At 47.6% G+C, this 17787-nt stretch overlaps 1 protein-coding gene across 1 annotated transcript; it reads right to left on the reverse strand.

The window, feature by feature from the left end:
* Window positions 1–6371: 6371 nt before the first annotated feature.
* LOC142785154 (uncharacterized) lies at window positions 6372–16973 on the reverse strand. The gene is made up of 6 exons (XM_075883603.1): window positions 16865–16973; window positions 15815–16034; window positions 15374–15457; window positions 15122–15313; window positions 15022–15073; window positions 6372–6422 (listed from the first exon to the last, which is right to left on the reverse strand). Exons 1-6 carry the CDS (start codon window positions 16971–16973, stop codon window positions 6372–6374), a joined length of 708 nt encoding a protein of 235 aa, XP_075739718.1.
* Window positions 16974–17787: the final 814 nt, after the last annotated feature.

A 17787-nucleotide genomic window follows, 5' to 3' on the forward strand; every position in this document is an offset into this window, starting at 1 on the left:
GGCATTTGACGATAGGCAGAGGGCATGCGCTGCCTTCGTCGTTTCCAGGACAGCTGAAGCCATGTTCCGCCGGCGCTACCGCATGCGCAAGCGCAGGTAGCAGCAGATGAGCGATGACGTAACGGACCATCTGCATAGCGGGAGCGAATTGATTAGTGATCCGTGCAGTGGCACAGACACCAAGCCCACGAACAATGACGCTTCAACGAACAATGACGCTATGGAGGTGGTTTTTGACGTGATTCGCGAGGCGCCAAGGTTTGGAGGCTTTGGTGCAGCGCCGACGACGGAACCATCGTCGCGTAATGAATGCGGCAGCTTCTCGGTGTGAGATGCTTATCGGTGTGCGACATGCAATGTCCTCTTGTGCCTGTAGGAAATGCAATGTTTTTTTTTACTTTTCGGCTGCGCACAGATACGGGCTGGCAGACCACTAGCGCATGCATAGTTGTCACCTCAGGGGAGCACCGTGCATTTCTTCTGATGTTCATTTACTGATTTCTTATTCATTCACGCACACACATACACAAAAATCCTAGTATATCCACGGAGTGAGTGATGATGAGTGGGGCGAAGCGTCCATCAGCCCGTCCATGCTTCCATCCGTCCGTTCGTTCTTGCTTCCGTCCGTCTGCGTGACCATCCGTGCGTCCGTCCGTGCATCCGTCTGTCCGTCCATTCGTGCGTCCATACGTCCGTCAGCCCGCAAGTCTGTATGTCCGTCTGTCCGTGCGTCCATCAAGTGAACACTTCAAGTACCGCCATCTCCCATCTCGCATCCCCTGTGGCACATACCCGCTCTAGAGGTTCGGGCATAATTCTGCCTTGAACAACTATCGTTTTTTCTTAAACTGTCAGAATTCCTGACTGTCTCTGAACAAGCGGAACGGAAGACGTCACCCCCCGGGATGGGGGACCATCCATACAACGAGACAGCGGGCCCTAGCCGTTTGCATAAGGATGGACCGAATGTGGGTGACCGCGTTGGCGCATCTGCTCCTTGTGATGATTCTACCGAGAGCTCATCAGTGGAAGAGATGGAATCGGAAGCCGACTTCAGGACATTCCATACCCGCCGGTTGAAAAGGAAGCTTCGCAGGACGTCATCAACGGCGGAGCCACAACCGGCGCTAGACAAAGGCAAGCGATGTTTCAACATCTCGTATGTACCCATGTCTACATCAGACAACCTGAACTCACTAAACAGGCAGTCATTGACTAATCATTTCGAGCGAGTAGCACCTGCTCAAGTGAATGAAATTCGCATAAATAGCAGGAAAAACATATTGTCAGTTGATGTGACAAACAAAACCAATCTTGACAGACTAAAGGCCGTCAGCTCGGAAGTATTTCAGTTCGCACGTTTCTCGCTCACGGGAAAGGAACGACTGGCGTGATAAATGATGTCGACACTGACATTACAGACGCTGACCTGCAGAATCTTGTGACGTCGACAGTCAGAATCGTGACCATACGCCGCTTCGGGCAGTCTCGCTGCATCAAACTAGTATTTGATTCTGAGACTCCGCCCCCTAGCGTGAAGGTTGGATACGTGAGACATCCCGTGCGCCCTTACGTGCCACGGCCTTTGCAGTGTCACAAGTGCTGCAAGTTTGGACACGCCAGCGCAGTGTGCAGAAGTGAGACAACTTGCCAGCGGTGCGGCAGGTCTCATAAGGTGGAAAACTGGGATACTGCTGTTCCATTGAAATGTCCAAACTGCTCTGATGCACATGAAGGAACGTCGAAAGAGTGCCCGAAGATCAAAGAAGAAATTCGCGTCCTGCGGAAGATGGTCAGAGACAACTCGACACACAGAGAGGCAGTAACGTCCATCCGCCGACACAGACGTCGTCCAAAACGTAGGCACCAGCGAAAGCATAGTGGACATAGGAGAGATGCATCACCATCAGCAAAAGATGAACCTACACGTGCGCATTATCAGGCCGCTACACCCATGTTGTACGCACCACGTCCCAGAGATGCAGAAAGTGGACCAACGCCCGCGTTGCACGCCAATGCTTCAGATACTGAGTGGTTGGCCTCCGCTGCCGACCGGAGCAATAAAAAAGACCACATCATAGGCGGCAACTTCAAAGAGGGCGGAAAATGATAGGCAAGGCACTGAGAAGAGCCAAACTATGCTGAAGCATCTACTAAAATCTATTCGTGCGATTCTCAACGAGCTACACACACCAGGAGCGAAAACAGCAGTGCAGATCCTCAACGTGCTGGAACCACTACTGCTGACCCTTCCATAAACAATATGGCGAATTTCTTCGATGAACGTGTGCGCACCTCTGCCATAATGCAGTGGAACGCACGAGGTTTGCGAAGCCGATTGTCCGACTTTCGACACCGAATGTTTAAATACAAATTTCCGTTGGTTGTAATATGTGATCCGAATATGATGTGGTCGTTTCGTATTTCCGGATACGTCACTTTGTGGTCACGTGATGATCGAAATGCGAGCAAATAATTATAAGCGTACGTCAAGATTTAACATACGTGAGACATGCAGTGGCTCCTCATGCTTTTAACGACTATATTTGCCTTTCTATAAAGCACAAGCGACGTTCAATATCAATCATTGGTGGATACATTCCTCCTAGAAGCCACGTGGACTGTCCCCATCTCTTGTCTGTTCTCCAAGCTTGCCCTGGACCACATGTATTAGTTGGGGATTTTAATGCACATCATCCCATGTGGGGTTCTGCCTCAATGAACACCCGCGGCAAGGACATTGCCGATTGTGTGCTCAATCAAGCCCTTATGCCCATTAACGATGGCTCACCTACTTACCTTCGTGGCGCATCGTACAGCAGCTGTCTAGACGTATGTTTTGTGAGCAGAAGTCTCTTGCCTACCACCTGTTGGTTTGTAGAGATTGAAACACATGGAAGTGACCATCTCCCTACATATATACAGCTAAAAGGATTCCGTCGTTCGACTCCCCGGCCTGTGAAAAGCGTAGACTGGCCAGGATTCCAAGCTTCTGTAAATGCTCAGTGCGGGAACATTCAATCTATATCTGAAATAGAAAGCTCAATTGCATCAGCCTTAACAACGCATACGAAACTTGTGAATGTGTCGCTACCAAGATCTCAACTTGAGGCACAATATGAATACCTTCGTGCAATCCGTCGCCGGGCAATGAGAAAATACAGGAGGACGAAATCGCCATCTGACCTATCTACAGCACGCCAAGCACAACGACATGTATTGCGACACCTCGATAAGCTCGATAGGCAACGGCGGAGGGTATTTTGTAGATCTCTTGATTCCAGAAAACCCCTGTCTCGAATATGGCAAACTGTGCGAAGCCTTCAGACGCCCACTCAACAGTTGTTCCCTTTCCGATCTTTGGCTCTAAAGCAAGGTCGACCTGAAGTAGAGGTTGCAGAAGATTACTGCCACTTACTCGTAGGTATGTCGTCCTCGTCGACATCACCTTCGTATTTAGCCTCACCGCCACCCAGCGACGATCGCCTCGACTTACCATTCACAATGCACGAACTCGACGCTGCGATTTCCACGTCCCGACGGTCGTCCGCACCAGGGCCTGACGGAATTACTTATTCGGCTCTATATCACCTCAGCCAGGAAGCAAGGCAGGCTCTCTTGTCGTTCTACAACTCTACGTGGGAAACAGCGACAGTCCCAGGGAGTTCGAAGTGCAGCCGCATAGTGGCCTTACTGAAACCAGGCAAGTGTTCACACGAGTTGTCTTCTTATAGACCCATTGCCCTAGCCAGTTGCATCGGTAAGGTAATGGAACGCATGGTGCTGGCAAGATTGGAATGGCTGCTGGAGAATAATGTCGGCTTACCAGATTTCATAAATGGCTTCCGTAGAGGTCGATCATCTACAGACGGTGTTGTAGATCTAGTTTCTTCTGTTGAAAAGGAAAGACAACGTCGTAGATTGGTAGGGGCCATTTTCTTAGATATAAAGGGCGCCTATGATAGCGTCTACCATGAGGCCATTCTTGACGCACTTGAAGACATCGGCGTAGGTGGCTGACTACACAGATGGATAGGGAGCTATCTCAGAGGACGTACCATTTTTATGTCGACATCCGACGGTGACACGGCGAGGCACCTCGTAAGCCGTGGAGTTCCGCAAGGCGCCGTCCTGAGCCCCATGCTTTTTAACATAGCGCTCATTGGCCTTGAAGCTGAGCTTCCCGACGTTGTCAGAATCAGTGCGTGTGCGGACGACATATGCATATGGGCATCTGGAGCAACGCGACCACAACTGCGAGCAAGGCTACAACAAGGCACATCAATAACATCTAAGTACTTACGTCGTCAGGGCCTGGAACGTTCAATAGCAAAATGAGCTGCATTGGCATTTACGAAGAAATCAATGTCGCTGTACCCAATCTTTGCTCACGGAGCAGTGATTCCCGTGGTCAAGCACCACCGCTATTTAGGGGTCGTCATTGATCGCAACCTGTCCTGGTTAAAGCATGTGACTGTGCTGCGAAACAAACTAATCAGTTTTGTGTATGTTCTTCGTGTTATAGCAGGACTGAGATGGGGCCCTTCGGAGAAAAGTCTTCTGCAGTTATACAAGGCATTGCTTGTGGGCTATATAAGGTACAGCTCACCTGTGCTTTCCAGCATGCGGGCGACGTGCCTTCGTACTTTAGAGAGCCTTCAGGCACGAGCACTGAGAATACGCCTTGGCCTGCCACGGTGCACGTCCACCTCTGGCACTATAGAGGAGCCACGCACCTACCCTATACAGGTTTACACGTCCTGCGAGCCTCTTAGAGTGCACCTTCGTCTGCTGACCCGACATGCACAGCACCCGTTGTCTTCGCTACAAGTGGACGAACCAGGCTGTACCTATTCGCGATGCCTCGATACGCATAGGCACATGATCCCTTCAGGCTTTGACCTGCCGTAATCCCTGCAGTGCCTCCATTGACATTGACTAAACCGCTAATGTGCCTTCACATACGTGGAATTTCGTATTAGTCGCGTGTTTCTTATATTGCCCTCAAGCAACTCACCTTGGCACATTTAGATGACCGATACAGCGACTCTGTGCACATTTACACTGATGGATCCGTAACTCCATCCGCCTCAGCTGCAGCCTTCGTGATCCCTCAACTCAGTATTTCCCGACAGTACAGCTTAGATCATAGGTCATCTTCGACAGCTGCAGAACTTGTTGCTATACAAGAAGCCATAAAATTTGTGAACGACCAAGCACCGCGTAAATGGACGATTCTGTCTGATTCAAAATCAGCGCTTCAAGCTATCCATTCTTGCTCAAGAAGAAGCCAATTTTACGAGTTAACGTTAGGAATCGTCCAAGCATTTGACCTAACACACAGGAGCGGTCACTTGATTACACTCCAATGGATTCCTAGACACTGCGGCCTAGTTGGCAACGAAACAGCCGATAGCGAAGCAAGAGCGGCAATATACAACGCTCCTATGTACGTCAAAGTACCGTACTCGCGAGGTGACGTCAACACATTGTTGAGATCACTCATGCGCGAATGCGCTGCCACTTACCGGTCGCTACCAGATCACCGGAACAAGCGCCTGCGGGAAACAGACGCTGGTATGACTTTTCGTCTTCCAGGTAAAATCAGCCGAAGACATGCTAATATACTGCACCGAATTCGCCTGGGCGTCGCCTTTACTCGCCACTACACCCACCTAATCGGCCGTGCAGACAGCCCGAATTGTGAACGCTGCCAAGTGCGCGAAACGATAGCTCACATATTTTGTTACTGTGCATTATACGTGGCGCAAAGAAAAATGCTAACTGCAACGTTGGCAAGCATTGGACGAACACCATTAAGTGAAAGCCACATATTGTCAGCAATGAACGACTAAACAGTGTCAAAAACTGCTACAAAGGCTGTTATAGACTTTATAAAAGGCACTGGACTAGAAACTAGACTGTAGGGTACTATGCTAAGTGGCTATTGTACATACGCACCACCTCTTCTTGTCCCCATCATCACCCTTCATCCCTCTTTCCTTCCCCTTTCCCTTATCCCCTGTGTAGAATAGCAGGCTAGAGCGAACTTGCTCAGGCCAACCTCTCTGCCTTCTAATAAATTCTCACTCACACACACAGAGCTCTAGAGTGGTTATGTGCCACCAGTGACTACCTACTACTACGTACATCAGAGGATGTACAGACCCACGCCTTAAGGTGCTTCGCCCCTAAAACTGCCATTTTTTTCTTTGTTAGTACAGCATTTTCCTAATTATAATTTCCTATCTTCAACAATAAAATTCAGTTTACCACCCAAGATACGCGCACCAACTCATTTTTTTTTCTGAAGTTATGCACCCTTCACAAGTACTTTGAAGTTTTAATCAGAAAAGTTACAGTGAATTTCAATAAATACTCAGCAATGTTTTCCTTTGTTTTGGAGCTGCTCTATCAATCTGCAGCAACAAGAATATCCGTGGGTCTTTCTGCCAATTCCTGATTCACACAAAGACGACGCCTTGTTAAAGGGTCAATAATATTTGATTTTCCAATACTTCCAAAAACCACCAATATTTTATTATGTGTCTAGGAATTATTTTGCCATCAATTCAATAATACCGCGTTTATGAATTTTACTTACCGCTTTTATTGAATACTTACTTACTGCTTTTATTGAATAACAAAAAAAAAACGTACCGGACTTACATGGAGTGTGTTCGTTGTGCCCTCTAGAGTTGGTTGCGAACTCACATGCTTTCGCAGTGCCCTGCGAATGTGGGTGCGGATTTATGTGACGAGTACTCGTGGCGGCAAAGCTTACACAGCCCAGACTTGGGTGTACAACTCTTGGCTGCCGCAGGACCCGAGCCATCGCGGAGGGTGGCCCGAGCCACCCTGCTGTACTGACCTGGCTAGCGCCACCAACTTGTATAGGGGTTTTTAGGACTTAATTCAACTAGTCCTTTTGGTGTTTTAATGAAGTTATTTGCATGTATGTATGTTCGTTTTCTAAAAATGTAAAACTTGAACCCCTTACCGTTGTTCAATGTTTTGATGTTCATATTTACATTGACCACCAATTTATTAGCCAATCCACTTTGGTGAGTAGGTGCAGTGAGTAGTGGGTATACTGGCCAATCCCCCTGGAAAATAAGGAGCAGGCAAGCTTCTACGGTGAAATGCTTTGCAAGCCTTGCAGACCAAAGGCGAAAAGGAAGACGAAGAATAGGAAGGGTTAGCCAGTGGTCAGTCTTCGCTTAATTCTGTCCCGACTGGTGCAGGTTTGAAGGCTTGAACCCATCGTAGGTGCTGCGCAGTTCGGGCAATCGAGTGAGTGTACTTTCCTGTGACTTATCTTTCCCTAGGACGTTGGAAACAGAAAAAAAAATATTCTTTGTTTTAAGATGTGGCACCCTCGGTTAGCCGAACACCGACAGCTGGTACCATGAGACATCCTTAGGCTAGGGTGATAGTGCATGTTCAATAATATAGAGATTCTGGCTTGACAAGCTGCGTTTATTTAAGGTATCACTGAAGATAAAGATAAAGTTCACAAATTATGGATTAGGGACGGGCAGTTTAATGCCTATAGCTCTTCGAGTGCTAGCTAAGTCACTGAAAGCCATGGTGGTGGATTCGGAGCACAACTTCATCCGAAGTCATTACGCTCGCACGGTGTCGCATCTTCACGGAAGTGGTGGTATCCCTTCTTGATTTCAATGTTTTGTGGCTCTTATTAGGGTCGAAGATCGTTGGGGCGTGGGCTTGTCCGCCGTTATTCGTCGTACCCACCCCTAGTTCTCTGAAGGCTCACTAGATGGCGCTGCGGCGATCGCTCCCATCACCAGCTCGTTTATGCGGAAGCAAATCGAGAGTGGTGGGCTTGAGCTCATGGACGAAGTGTTGAACCGAAACATGGCCTTCATGCGGGATGTACCCAACACCGTGCAGTACTGGCAAGAACGCCACAAGGAACTATTCACCAAGATTCGCCAGCTGAGAAACCATAGGCGTTTTTCGCGCTTTGTGCCACTGAACTACACTGGGATGGCTGTGAGTGGGATTCACGGTTTACTGATGTACTTCCGGAGCTTAGCCCACTCATCATCATTCACTCCGTGGATATGGTCTGTTTGATTTAATACACAAACGCTTTTTTTGCGCTTATTCCCACCTCGAATTTCTGCGCTTCGATTACCAAAAACGAATTCCTTCTATTTCTTTTTCTCAGGTGCGTTGCTTTATTTCTAGCTACCTGAAACACCGTTTTAGGCGCACAAGAAAATCGGCTCAACACACATGTAGCGCAGGCGATTCCCGAAGTAAAATTAGTGAGTTTTATAAGCTGTGTAGTAAGTTCACATTTCTGATCTACAGTTCACAAGTCACACACTGCAGTACAACACCTATCGTATTTTCGGCTATGACTTATTTTTTCATAAACTGCACATAACTCTTTAAAACATGTGTGTTTTATGGACGTTCTTCATTTACCTTGTGTTTCTCTAAATAAGCCAGATGTTCCAAGTGCCTCCTTTGTTCTTATGGGCGTTTTATATTTGAGTATAGGTACATTCAGCTTCAAATGTTCAGAGACCACAAAAGCTAGAAAAAAAAACTGAATAATCCCGCTGGAATGGCACGTAAACCTTTGATTCAGATTTGCTGCCTGTTTTAAGATGCATTAAAACATGTGCGACCAAGCACATTCACAAACCGCTGGCAAACTCAACCTTTTCGCAGACCTGGCTAGTGGTCTTTTAAACTTTTGGCAATTACTGTACTTTGATCAGCAACAGTATACGTCTCAGTTTATTGCAGTATTCTCTTTATAGCGTTTTGAAAAAAATGTTTCTGGGCGTATCACTCAATTAATAGATCAATCAATCGATTGTATATACTTCGCAGTCAGCGCTAACACACAAGGAACTCTAACTGAAAGCAGGCAATCTCCGAGGCACTGCTTGCCGTCAGCGCTAATACAGGTGTTATAAAGAAGTCTTTCACTGCTGGCAGGCAATCTCCAAGGCATCGGGCTGTCTTAACTCTTGTGTCATGGGGCGAAAGAAGAAGAAGCATCATCACAAGAACCAGGAGAAGTCCAAGTCTCGCCACACGAAACACTCGACGGCATCGCCGGCGCAGCTGGTGGAGGAGCAACAGAAGTCTCCAGACACTACGCAGAAGGCGCACAACGCGGACGAGATGCAGGTGCAGTGGGCATCCGACCAAACGCGGGGGCTGTCTTCCGCGGATCACACGCCAGTGGCGTCGACTCCCAACATCGAGAAAACCACTACGGCGGTCCACACGGCACAAGGCGCGGCGAGCCCGGCCGAGGCCACTGCCAGCACCCCTCCCTTTCCAAGGACACGCGAGTTGTCGAGGAAGGCAAGCAAGTCATCCAGGATTTCCAGGGCTTCCAAGACTTCCAAGGCCTCCAAGTCGTCCACGCACGGCGTGTCTTGGGGTAAGGTGCAGATGGAAGACGCGCGTACCCCGGTGGACCGTGTGACGCCGCCGTCTCATTGGTCGGAAGTCGGCGCGGGACTCGAAGATGCGGAGTCGGACCAGCACACCAAAGAGATCGTACGTATAGGCTGATTCGTCCACTCAGCCGGATGGCTTTCATTATGATATCAATTGGGGTCGACAGCGTGCTCTTAAAAAGAAAGGGTCTTTCTGTCACGCAGTAATACTCACCTTCCATTTCGTGTCTTTTCTGGCGCTAGAGCAGTACGTGCAATAACTTCTGGTCTCGAATAACATTTCCCGTAAAAAACACAGGTTGTGGGCTCAAGCCGATGTTTCCACAAGTGGACTTTTCATCCTTCTCTCCTCGCCTCGAGAAAGACATGTCCGTTTATTCTGCAGCCTGCAGAAAGCCACTGGATAAAAATGAAGGTCGTGGCAGAGCTTACTGGAACATTTTGGTAAAATTGCAGTACAATGCGTGCGGCTTCGCATCACAACTGAACACTGCCCATTAAAAACACATGGGGCCCCTTTGTGAAATATTGAACATCCTGAAAAGCCACGCGTTTTGTGGTGCGACACTAATTTTACTGAATTTCATTAAGTATATGCTGTGTAGAACCGGGAGCTGTTTTTAATGTCTGGCTTTTTATCACAAAATATGATTTTTTTCGCCCATTTCCCGTTCATTTACGGCAGGCTTCTGCTGTCGCCGACGAGAGCACCTGAATCCTGGTCATGTCCTTGTTTTCATTTCGCTGATAATACGCATTCGAGTAGCTTAAAACCTTAGCGTCTCATTTATTTATTATGCAGTCATGAAAAAGCACTACAATGGGCAAAGTGCATAGATGGGAACAAAGGCAAGCGCCGACTGTGACGTTTGGCACGAGTGAAAGCGGCGTCGACTTGACGATATCCGGCAAAAATACGTCGGCCGCTATTTGAAGGGTCCCCGTGCACAAGTTTCTTGCATAACCCTGGGCTGCAACTGGAAATGCCACATCGGCGACAAATAATATTGGTCTATCTATCAACCACTGACTAACACGGTGTGGTTAATCGGTGACGGACAATTTCCGTTCGTTTTTTTCTCTTTTACGCGTGATAACCTCGTCGTATCCTGTGCACTTGGACGTGAAGAGACTCCCATTGGCGACGGGCCTGTCGTAACTACTTTGAGTGTGCGTACATTTCTTTGCCATGGCTGACTGAAAGGGGAAGGCTATACTGAACTTCAAAAATGTTTTCTTCCAGAGTTGTGCTTTCAGTGATTTCGTTGTATAGCATGTCAATTTCGCCGAGCTTTGTTGGATCTTTCTTGACCACTGGTATTGTGTGGGCGCAGTTTTAAAGCTTTAGTCTGCTGGTCGTGACAATATATTTCCTTTAACAGCGAAAGCTTTTCAGTGCGTCGGACAGTGCGAGCAGAAACAGCACGCATTCGCTTCATCTTCTTCATCTTGTGCTTTGATCTCATGACACGTTCACCGATGTGTTTGGCCGCGTAGTGCAATAACTCGAGGGACTAAAAATCACGTGACATCGTTTTACAACTATTCACTTCACCGAAATTGCGTAACATCAAGCAACGGCTAGCCACGCGGCTATAAACATGGCGTAACAGCACGTAACAATTGGTTACGTGACTAAATGAAGTGACATCACGTAGTAAATAGTCACGGGACTAAAAATTGCATTACGTTAAGTCACCAGTTACGGGATTAAAAGCACAAAACAACCCTCTACAACTATTCATGTGACTGAAAATGACGTAACATCGTGTAACACCATGTGACGGAACTAAAATCACGTACATCTTGTCGCGTGAGTAGAGTTGCATAACGTTTAGTTACGTAGCATCTATAGTCACATGACTAAAAAACACGTACCGTCATCGAACATCTACTCACGCCACTAGAAACAGGTCACTGCTAGTCAAGTGACATATTACCGCAAAATTAATAGAGAATGCTAAAGCCGAGTATTCCCATCATCTCGTTATTGCATTCTTTGTATTGTTCTTGGGTGTAGCTGGGAATACAAAGCAACGCAAGAGCGTGCGTTGTTACGAAGGCGAGGCGCCAACACGGTCCCGAAGGCGCCACTGCTCTGAACTCCTACGACAGGGTCACCAGCCGTTTGGTAGCGTGTGTTACTCAGCTCACGACTGCTTCTGCGCAGAGCTGATAGACGAGCGGGCGAGACGACGGTGAGTTAACCCAAGGTTTATGTACAGCATAGAAATAGAGGCGTTACATATTCGGCACTGGGGCCGACAACTTAGGGACTCGAAGAGCCGAGATATGTCTTCTCTCGCACGCATCCGTCGGCTTCTCTCTGCCGCGTAGGTCAACTGCTGGCGACGCGCCACTTGGCTTTTTTTATAGAACCGGGTGGATCTTTGCGTCACCAACGTCCAACCAGAAGCGCCGCTGGCCGTGATGTCAGAATCCTCCAACAGTGACCCGCCGCTGCGTGTGGTTGCACCCAAGGACGAGGAATGTTGCCATGAATTGAGTAAGACTCGCCAGACTGGAAGGCGCCGATTGCTTCATCGGGCTCGTGGGGCGAGGGTTGCGTTGCGTGACAGACCAGCGCCGCCGCTTGATGACGTCGTTGAGTTGATAGCGTCAGGCGGGCTCGATCGCTGGCCTTGACATAGATTGCCTTTGCAGAAGCATTGACGTTGGTGTGGACTCCCAGGCGTAACAGCACCCCCGCCGCCAGACAATGCACCGGAAAGACGAGCTGCTTTCAAGTGGCTCGGATGTCGCGCGCGCTCGTTCGCCAGGTCCTTCCAGGTTCGCCTCCAGGGCCATCGGGAGAATGTAGCTCTCTAGTCTCAGTTCTGTGAACACATCCGATTCTTGAGGACAGATACCAGCTCCACTGGCTTGTCGCCACAACTTGTCTGCCAGCTTCGCTCGTCTCTTCTGACAAATTTCGGTCTCAGCACTTGTCGATGGTTCTGCAACTTGTTAAGAACGGTTCGATAACAGACAACACATGGCACAAGCAAGTGCCTTCGGTTACCCGACAGAATACCAGAGAAAGTATAGTACAACATATGCCTAACTACGTTTCTATCGGAATTTCATTCCCTCTACATCAAGAGGCATATGTGGGACACAAAGAGTCTTAAAATGAGAGCTCATATGTTTACACGTACAACAACGTAATGGAATAGAATACAACATAAAACTGGCCCCTTGAGATCACTCTGGACGAGAGCGCTCAGCTAAGGCCATGATTAGGACAAAATTTTGCTTCGACTCGCCAGCGAGACACCGAAAGGTGGAGAACGTACTGAAACGCATGGCTCAATGCGTCTGCATTAGCGTTTAGCTTTCCTTTTTTTTTTGTAGTGAACGTCAAAGTTGTGCTGTTGGAGTATCATGCTCCACCTCAGTAAGCGGCCACTTTTAGGCGACATGTTATTTAACCAGGTTAGAGCACAGTGGTCCGTTTCGACCACAAACCTCGAACCGGAGACAAAACAGGCTAGCTTTTGAACAGCCCACACAAGGCAAGCGCATTCCTTTTCAGAGGTACTGTATGCCTCTTCCCTGCACCCGAGTTTTTGACTTAAATAGAAAACGGGCCTTTCGTTACCAGCACTGTCTTCCTGGCACAATACAGCTCCCATGCCCCGATCACTCGCATCGCATTGAATGACAAATCTCTTAGAGAAATCGGGTGCCATGAGAATGGGCTTTTCGCTTAGGGCCTGTTTCAGCTTGCAAAACGCATTCTCCTTTTCTCAGTCCCATACCACTTTAATTGGCCCCGACTTTCGAAGTGCGTCAGTTAGAGGGCTGGCAACGCTAGAGTAGTTTTGCACGTAGTGCTGATAGTATCCAGCTAGGCCCAAGAATGCCTTTATCTCAGATTTTGTGGTTGGTCGTGGATAGTTCACGATGGCGGCTACCTTAATTTATGAAGGTATACTCCGGCCACGCCCCACAACGTGTCCCAGGTACGACACCTCGCCACACCCTAGGTGACAGTAGAGGTCGGTTCGATTCACCTGCACCACTTGGAACCGGTTCATGGTGGTGCCCGATAGGTGCACGATGGGTGCGTGGCTAGTTCAGAAGAGTAGCAGCGGTGTCGACGCAGCCGGATAGCAGCGCCACGCAAAATCGAATGCCGAAGTGCAGTGGTTGTGCCATGTCTTCTGCTGTGTTCCAAACACAGCAGAAGACATGGTGCGCAAGTGTCGTGTGTGCGTCCCTGTGTGTTGTTTTCGTTCGTGAATTAACATTCTCACATGTGTCGCTTTTCTGTACGAAGATGAACTCTGGCCTGCTTTCAACTGTCGTGCATGTCGCCATGGAGCTGATGGATTCTGACAGCAACAAAGAGTACGGCGACTTAGTCGCACCAATAGCAATGAAATCGGTGAGATTGGACCGAAATCGCATGCCAAGGTATTGTGAAGACGTTGTTGACCGATATTTTGGTTTCGAGTTTAAACGGATGTTTCGACTGTCACGGGAAACGTTCGGAAATCTCGTTGCCCGCTACCGGACGTCCTCGTTCTTCCCAGATTCTCCTTGTGGTCGCCCACGGATTAGTGCAGACAAGACTTGCTTGGTAGTGTTGAGCTACCTCGGCAGCCAGTCGAGTGTGTACTCCCTTGCCGACAGATTTGGTATATCTGAGTCGTTAGTGGGCACGTGCATTGAGCGCGTATTGAACTTTTTACTCAGTATAAGCGAAGCAGTCATTTCTTGGCCAGACAGTCGTTAGAAAGAACGGATCAAGACTGGCTTTTTGCTAAGGAGCGAAGGTAAAGATCCGCGCAACACCACAGGTTGTGTGGATGGTTGCCACATAGAGATTAAGAAGCTGGAGGAGTCGCCGCATTCGTACTTTAACCGCAAGAAATTTCCATCTGTGGTGCTCCAGGGAATAAGCAATGACATGAACAAGTTCACTGACGTTTTAATAGGATTTCCTGGATCTGCACACGATGCCAGGGTGCTTCGTGAAGGCCCTTTTTTCGAGGTAGCTCAGACGAAGTGTGCAGACAGTTACCTGCTTGGAGACTCTGCATACCCCTTGCTTGCGTGGTTGTTGACACCATACCGGGATAATGAACAGACTTTTCTAGCATGGAAAAAGCTCTATAACAAGTGCCACTCGCAGCAGAGATCTGCCATTGAGAATGCCTTCGGTCATCTGAAACAAAGGTTTCGAAGTCTTTACTTTGTTGACGCTGCTGCAATCAAACAGTGCAGCCTTATAGTAATGGCTGCTTGTGTGTTGCACAACATATGCAACAAAGAAAGAGATTTCCTTATTGAGCTCCAAGAAGCTGCAGAGATTGAAGAAGTTGGAAATGATGATGAGAATGATGTCACAGACCGAAGTTTGGCTGCATACATTGAATGTCTGAGAAAGGCTGTTACTCAAAAGCACTGTTAGTGCCTCAATGAGTATATTATGAACGATAGTGTGAAGTGAGAATGTGAAGAATTTGTGGTATTAAAGAGTCGACTATATAGGTGTCTAAGAAAAACAATTTTGATTCATCTCAATTTCTTCGCAATTTTTTCTACATTGGCTTTCCACAGCAGTCACTAGGCGTTCAAGAAGGCTCATCTTTGCCTTCGACCGCTCCTCCCTCTCTTTCCGGTTTTCTCAAAATCCTTGAAGGAGACATTGAATTGGCGTGCAATCCATCCTTTTCCTTTTTTTATGGGGTTGGCTTGACGCTTCTTCAGCTGCAGCGGGGTCTTCGTGTTCTGCAGGTTCTTCTGAGCCAGAATATGCAGCAGCCGCATCTTCTGGTCTGGCAGGTTCTGCATCCTGAGACGCACTTACTGGTGGACGATCATTAGGCCTGCTTGCATCGTGGCTGTCCCTGAAATGAATGTAACCTCACAAACATGAAATATTTACATTTCAGGTACAATAACTTTACCTGTTCTTTTCAATCACCCTTCCTGGGGTAATGAATACTGTCGGGGTGATGTGATGTTCTTTTTCCAGAACATCACTCAGTTCTCTAGAAATAAAAAAAAATATTGGTAGTATGGTGATGAATAGCTGAATATAACCTGTACTCACTTTTCAAATTTGCAAGACGCCCTTCCACTTCAGAAAGAGTTATTTTTTCATTTGGTGCGTTTGTACGCCCGCTCGAGCCTTTTCTATTGGTTCTGTACTTCCAGTGGGCTACATGGAGATTCAAACTCTCTAGGAATCATTTCGGCAAGTGTTTGCCCAAGGGCCTTTTTTCGTGCTCAAAGAAATACATGCAAAAATACAATAATCAGAAACACAAAGACTTGGCATCTGTTAGAAACAACATGTATAGTTTAGACATGTGGTGCCTTTCGCAATTACTCTAAATAACACTTACCGAAAGCCACCCTTTTTGCCGACAATATCTTTAAGCTCCTTGTATTCGTTCATTAAAAATCTTGTTTTTTGCCCGCTCCACAGTTCAGGCTCTGGAGGATGTTCACTAGCTTGGCTGGGTGCCTCAAGTTGAACGTTTGACAAACGTTGACCAGCAAAGTCATGGTCATCATCACAGTTTTGTTGCTGTGGCCCATTGTCCTCAAAAACCAATGTGATTACTGTTCTATCGATAAAGAAAATGTAGCAAGAGTCATGCTTCAGGAAGGCTTTGTTGCTGATTGAAAGGTTGCATGACGCCATTTCATTTGACAAAATCGTACATCTTGTAGGAAATAATGAAACCACAGATGTGCATGAAAGACAAAATATTAAAAGAATGTTATATTTTGCACCTTTAAATACTTGCCTTACTACGTACTAAATTTGGGGTAAGTGAACTGCTCGGGACTTGCGAGCATTATTTTGTTGGTAAAAAACAAAACAATGTTGTCATGTAGTAACCTTGTTTATGAACATATGAACCGCCATTTAATATACACAACATTGTGAAGATCGTGAATTTATTGAAATAAAAAATACTGAGGACCTAACAAAGAGCCACAACGTGAAGAATTGAACGATTTGAAAGGCTCCGCAAAAGACGACGGAAGGCAACGTCAAAACTGTTGACCGCGTACACGTGCTTGCGAGATAGTTCAGGGTTAACTTGCTTACCCAGAAATCTCTCTAACGTGGCCATTAAAACCTCTGAACATGCCCGTAGTAACATTATCCACAAGCAATAAAGCGTACACAATACGTCGCAGTTCACGTTTTTAAAGCCTTGTGAAACGGCCTTGTGTTAACAAATGCTGTTCACACGAGTGCCTGCAAAGTGATTGTGGTGCCAAAATATGCGAGATGCACATTACACGCCCGTCCGAGTACCAAGCAGCGCACTGGCATCCAGCCTAATTTGGTGTCGAAACGTTCACATATTTATTGAACTATATTATCACAGGCGCTATGAATAATAATCAGACAGCAGACTTAACAGGTGTAGGCCTACCTGGTGCACTGTAGGCAAAACCGTCGCCCTGTGGAAGTCGCCTTCCGTCTTTGCTAAGAATAGGTGTCAGGAGCGTTTCCACGCCGTCTACGTTTGTTCTCACCGCCATCGTCGATGCCAGAGCTGCTGCTGCTGCAATCGTCTGCTTGCGCTGCACCACGCCGGCACTTTACCGGCCCCACCACGACCAGGGGTGCAATAAAACGCGGGATAAAACGTGAACCAAGGCTGCACCTCTCTCGCACTTTTGAAACGAACGGTGGTGTGCAGAGGGCACTAGGCTGCACCGCTGAATCGAACGGTAGGGTGCAGCACTTCGTGAACTGGTTCTCGCGGTGCAGGTGAATCGAACGGACCTTAGGTTTCACGGTAAAAGCAGCTTCTTTCAACCTGTTCAGCACGACGCGTAAATGCTCGACATGTTCTTCCCAGTTGTTTGAGAAGATGGCGACATCGTCAAGGTACGGCAGAGCGAACTCAAAGAGGCCATTAAGGACGCGGTCCATTAGGCCTGAAAAATAAAAGGGCACATTTTTCAATTCAAAGATCAGCTTAAGTGGACGATACGTTCCTAATGGAGAAACGAGTGTGGCATAACGGCTAGTGCGCTCCGTGAAGGGGGACTTGCCAATACCTTCGCACGAGGTCTAACGTGCAAATATAGCTAGACTGTGGCACAGTTTCTACCCTCTCCTCCAGCTTTGGTATCGGGTAAGTTTGGTCTCGAGTTATGACGTTAATACGCCGATAATTGATGTATGGCCTCGGATCTTTTCCCGGCACTTGAACCAATTGTAGAGGGGATGTATAGTCACTCTCGCCCGGTACTATGACTCCCAACTGCAGCATTTTATCGATCTCTTCTTTGATAATCTGCTTTTGCACAGGGGAACATCGATACGGCTTGCTACGGATTGGCTTCT

The sequence above is a fragment of the Rhipicephalus microplus genome, unplaced genomic scaffold, assembly GCF_043290135.1.
Source record: "Rhipicephalus microplus isolate Deutch F79 unplaced genomic scaffold, USDA_Rmic scaffold_18, whole genome shotgun sequence".
Classification (NCBI taxonomy): Eukaryota; Metazoa; Arthropoda; class Arachnida; order Ixodida; family Ixodidae; genus Rhipicephalus; species Rhipicephalus microplus.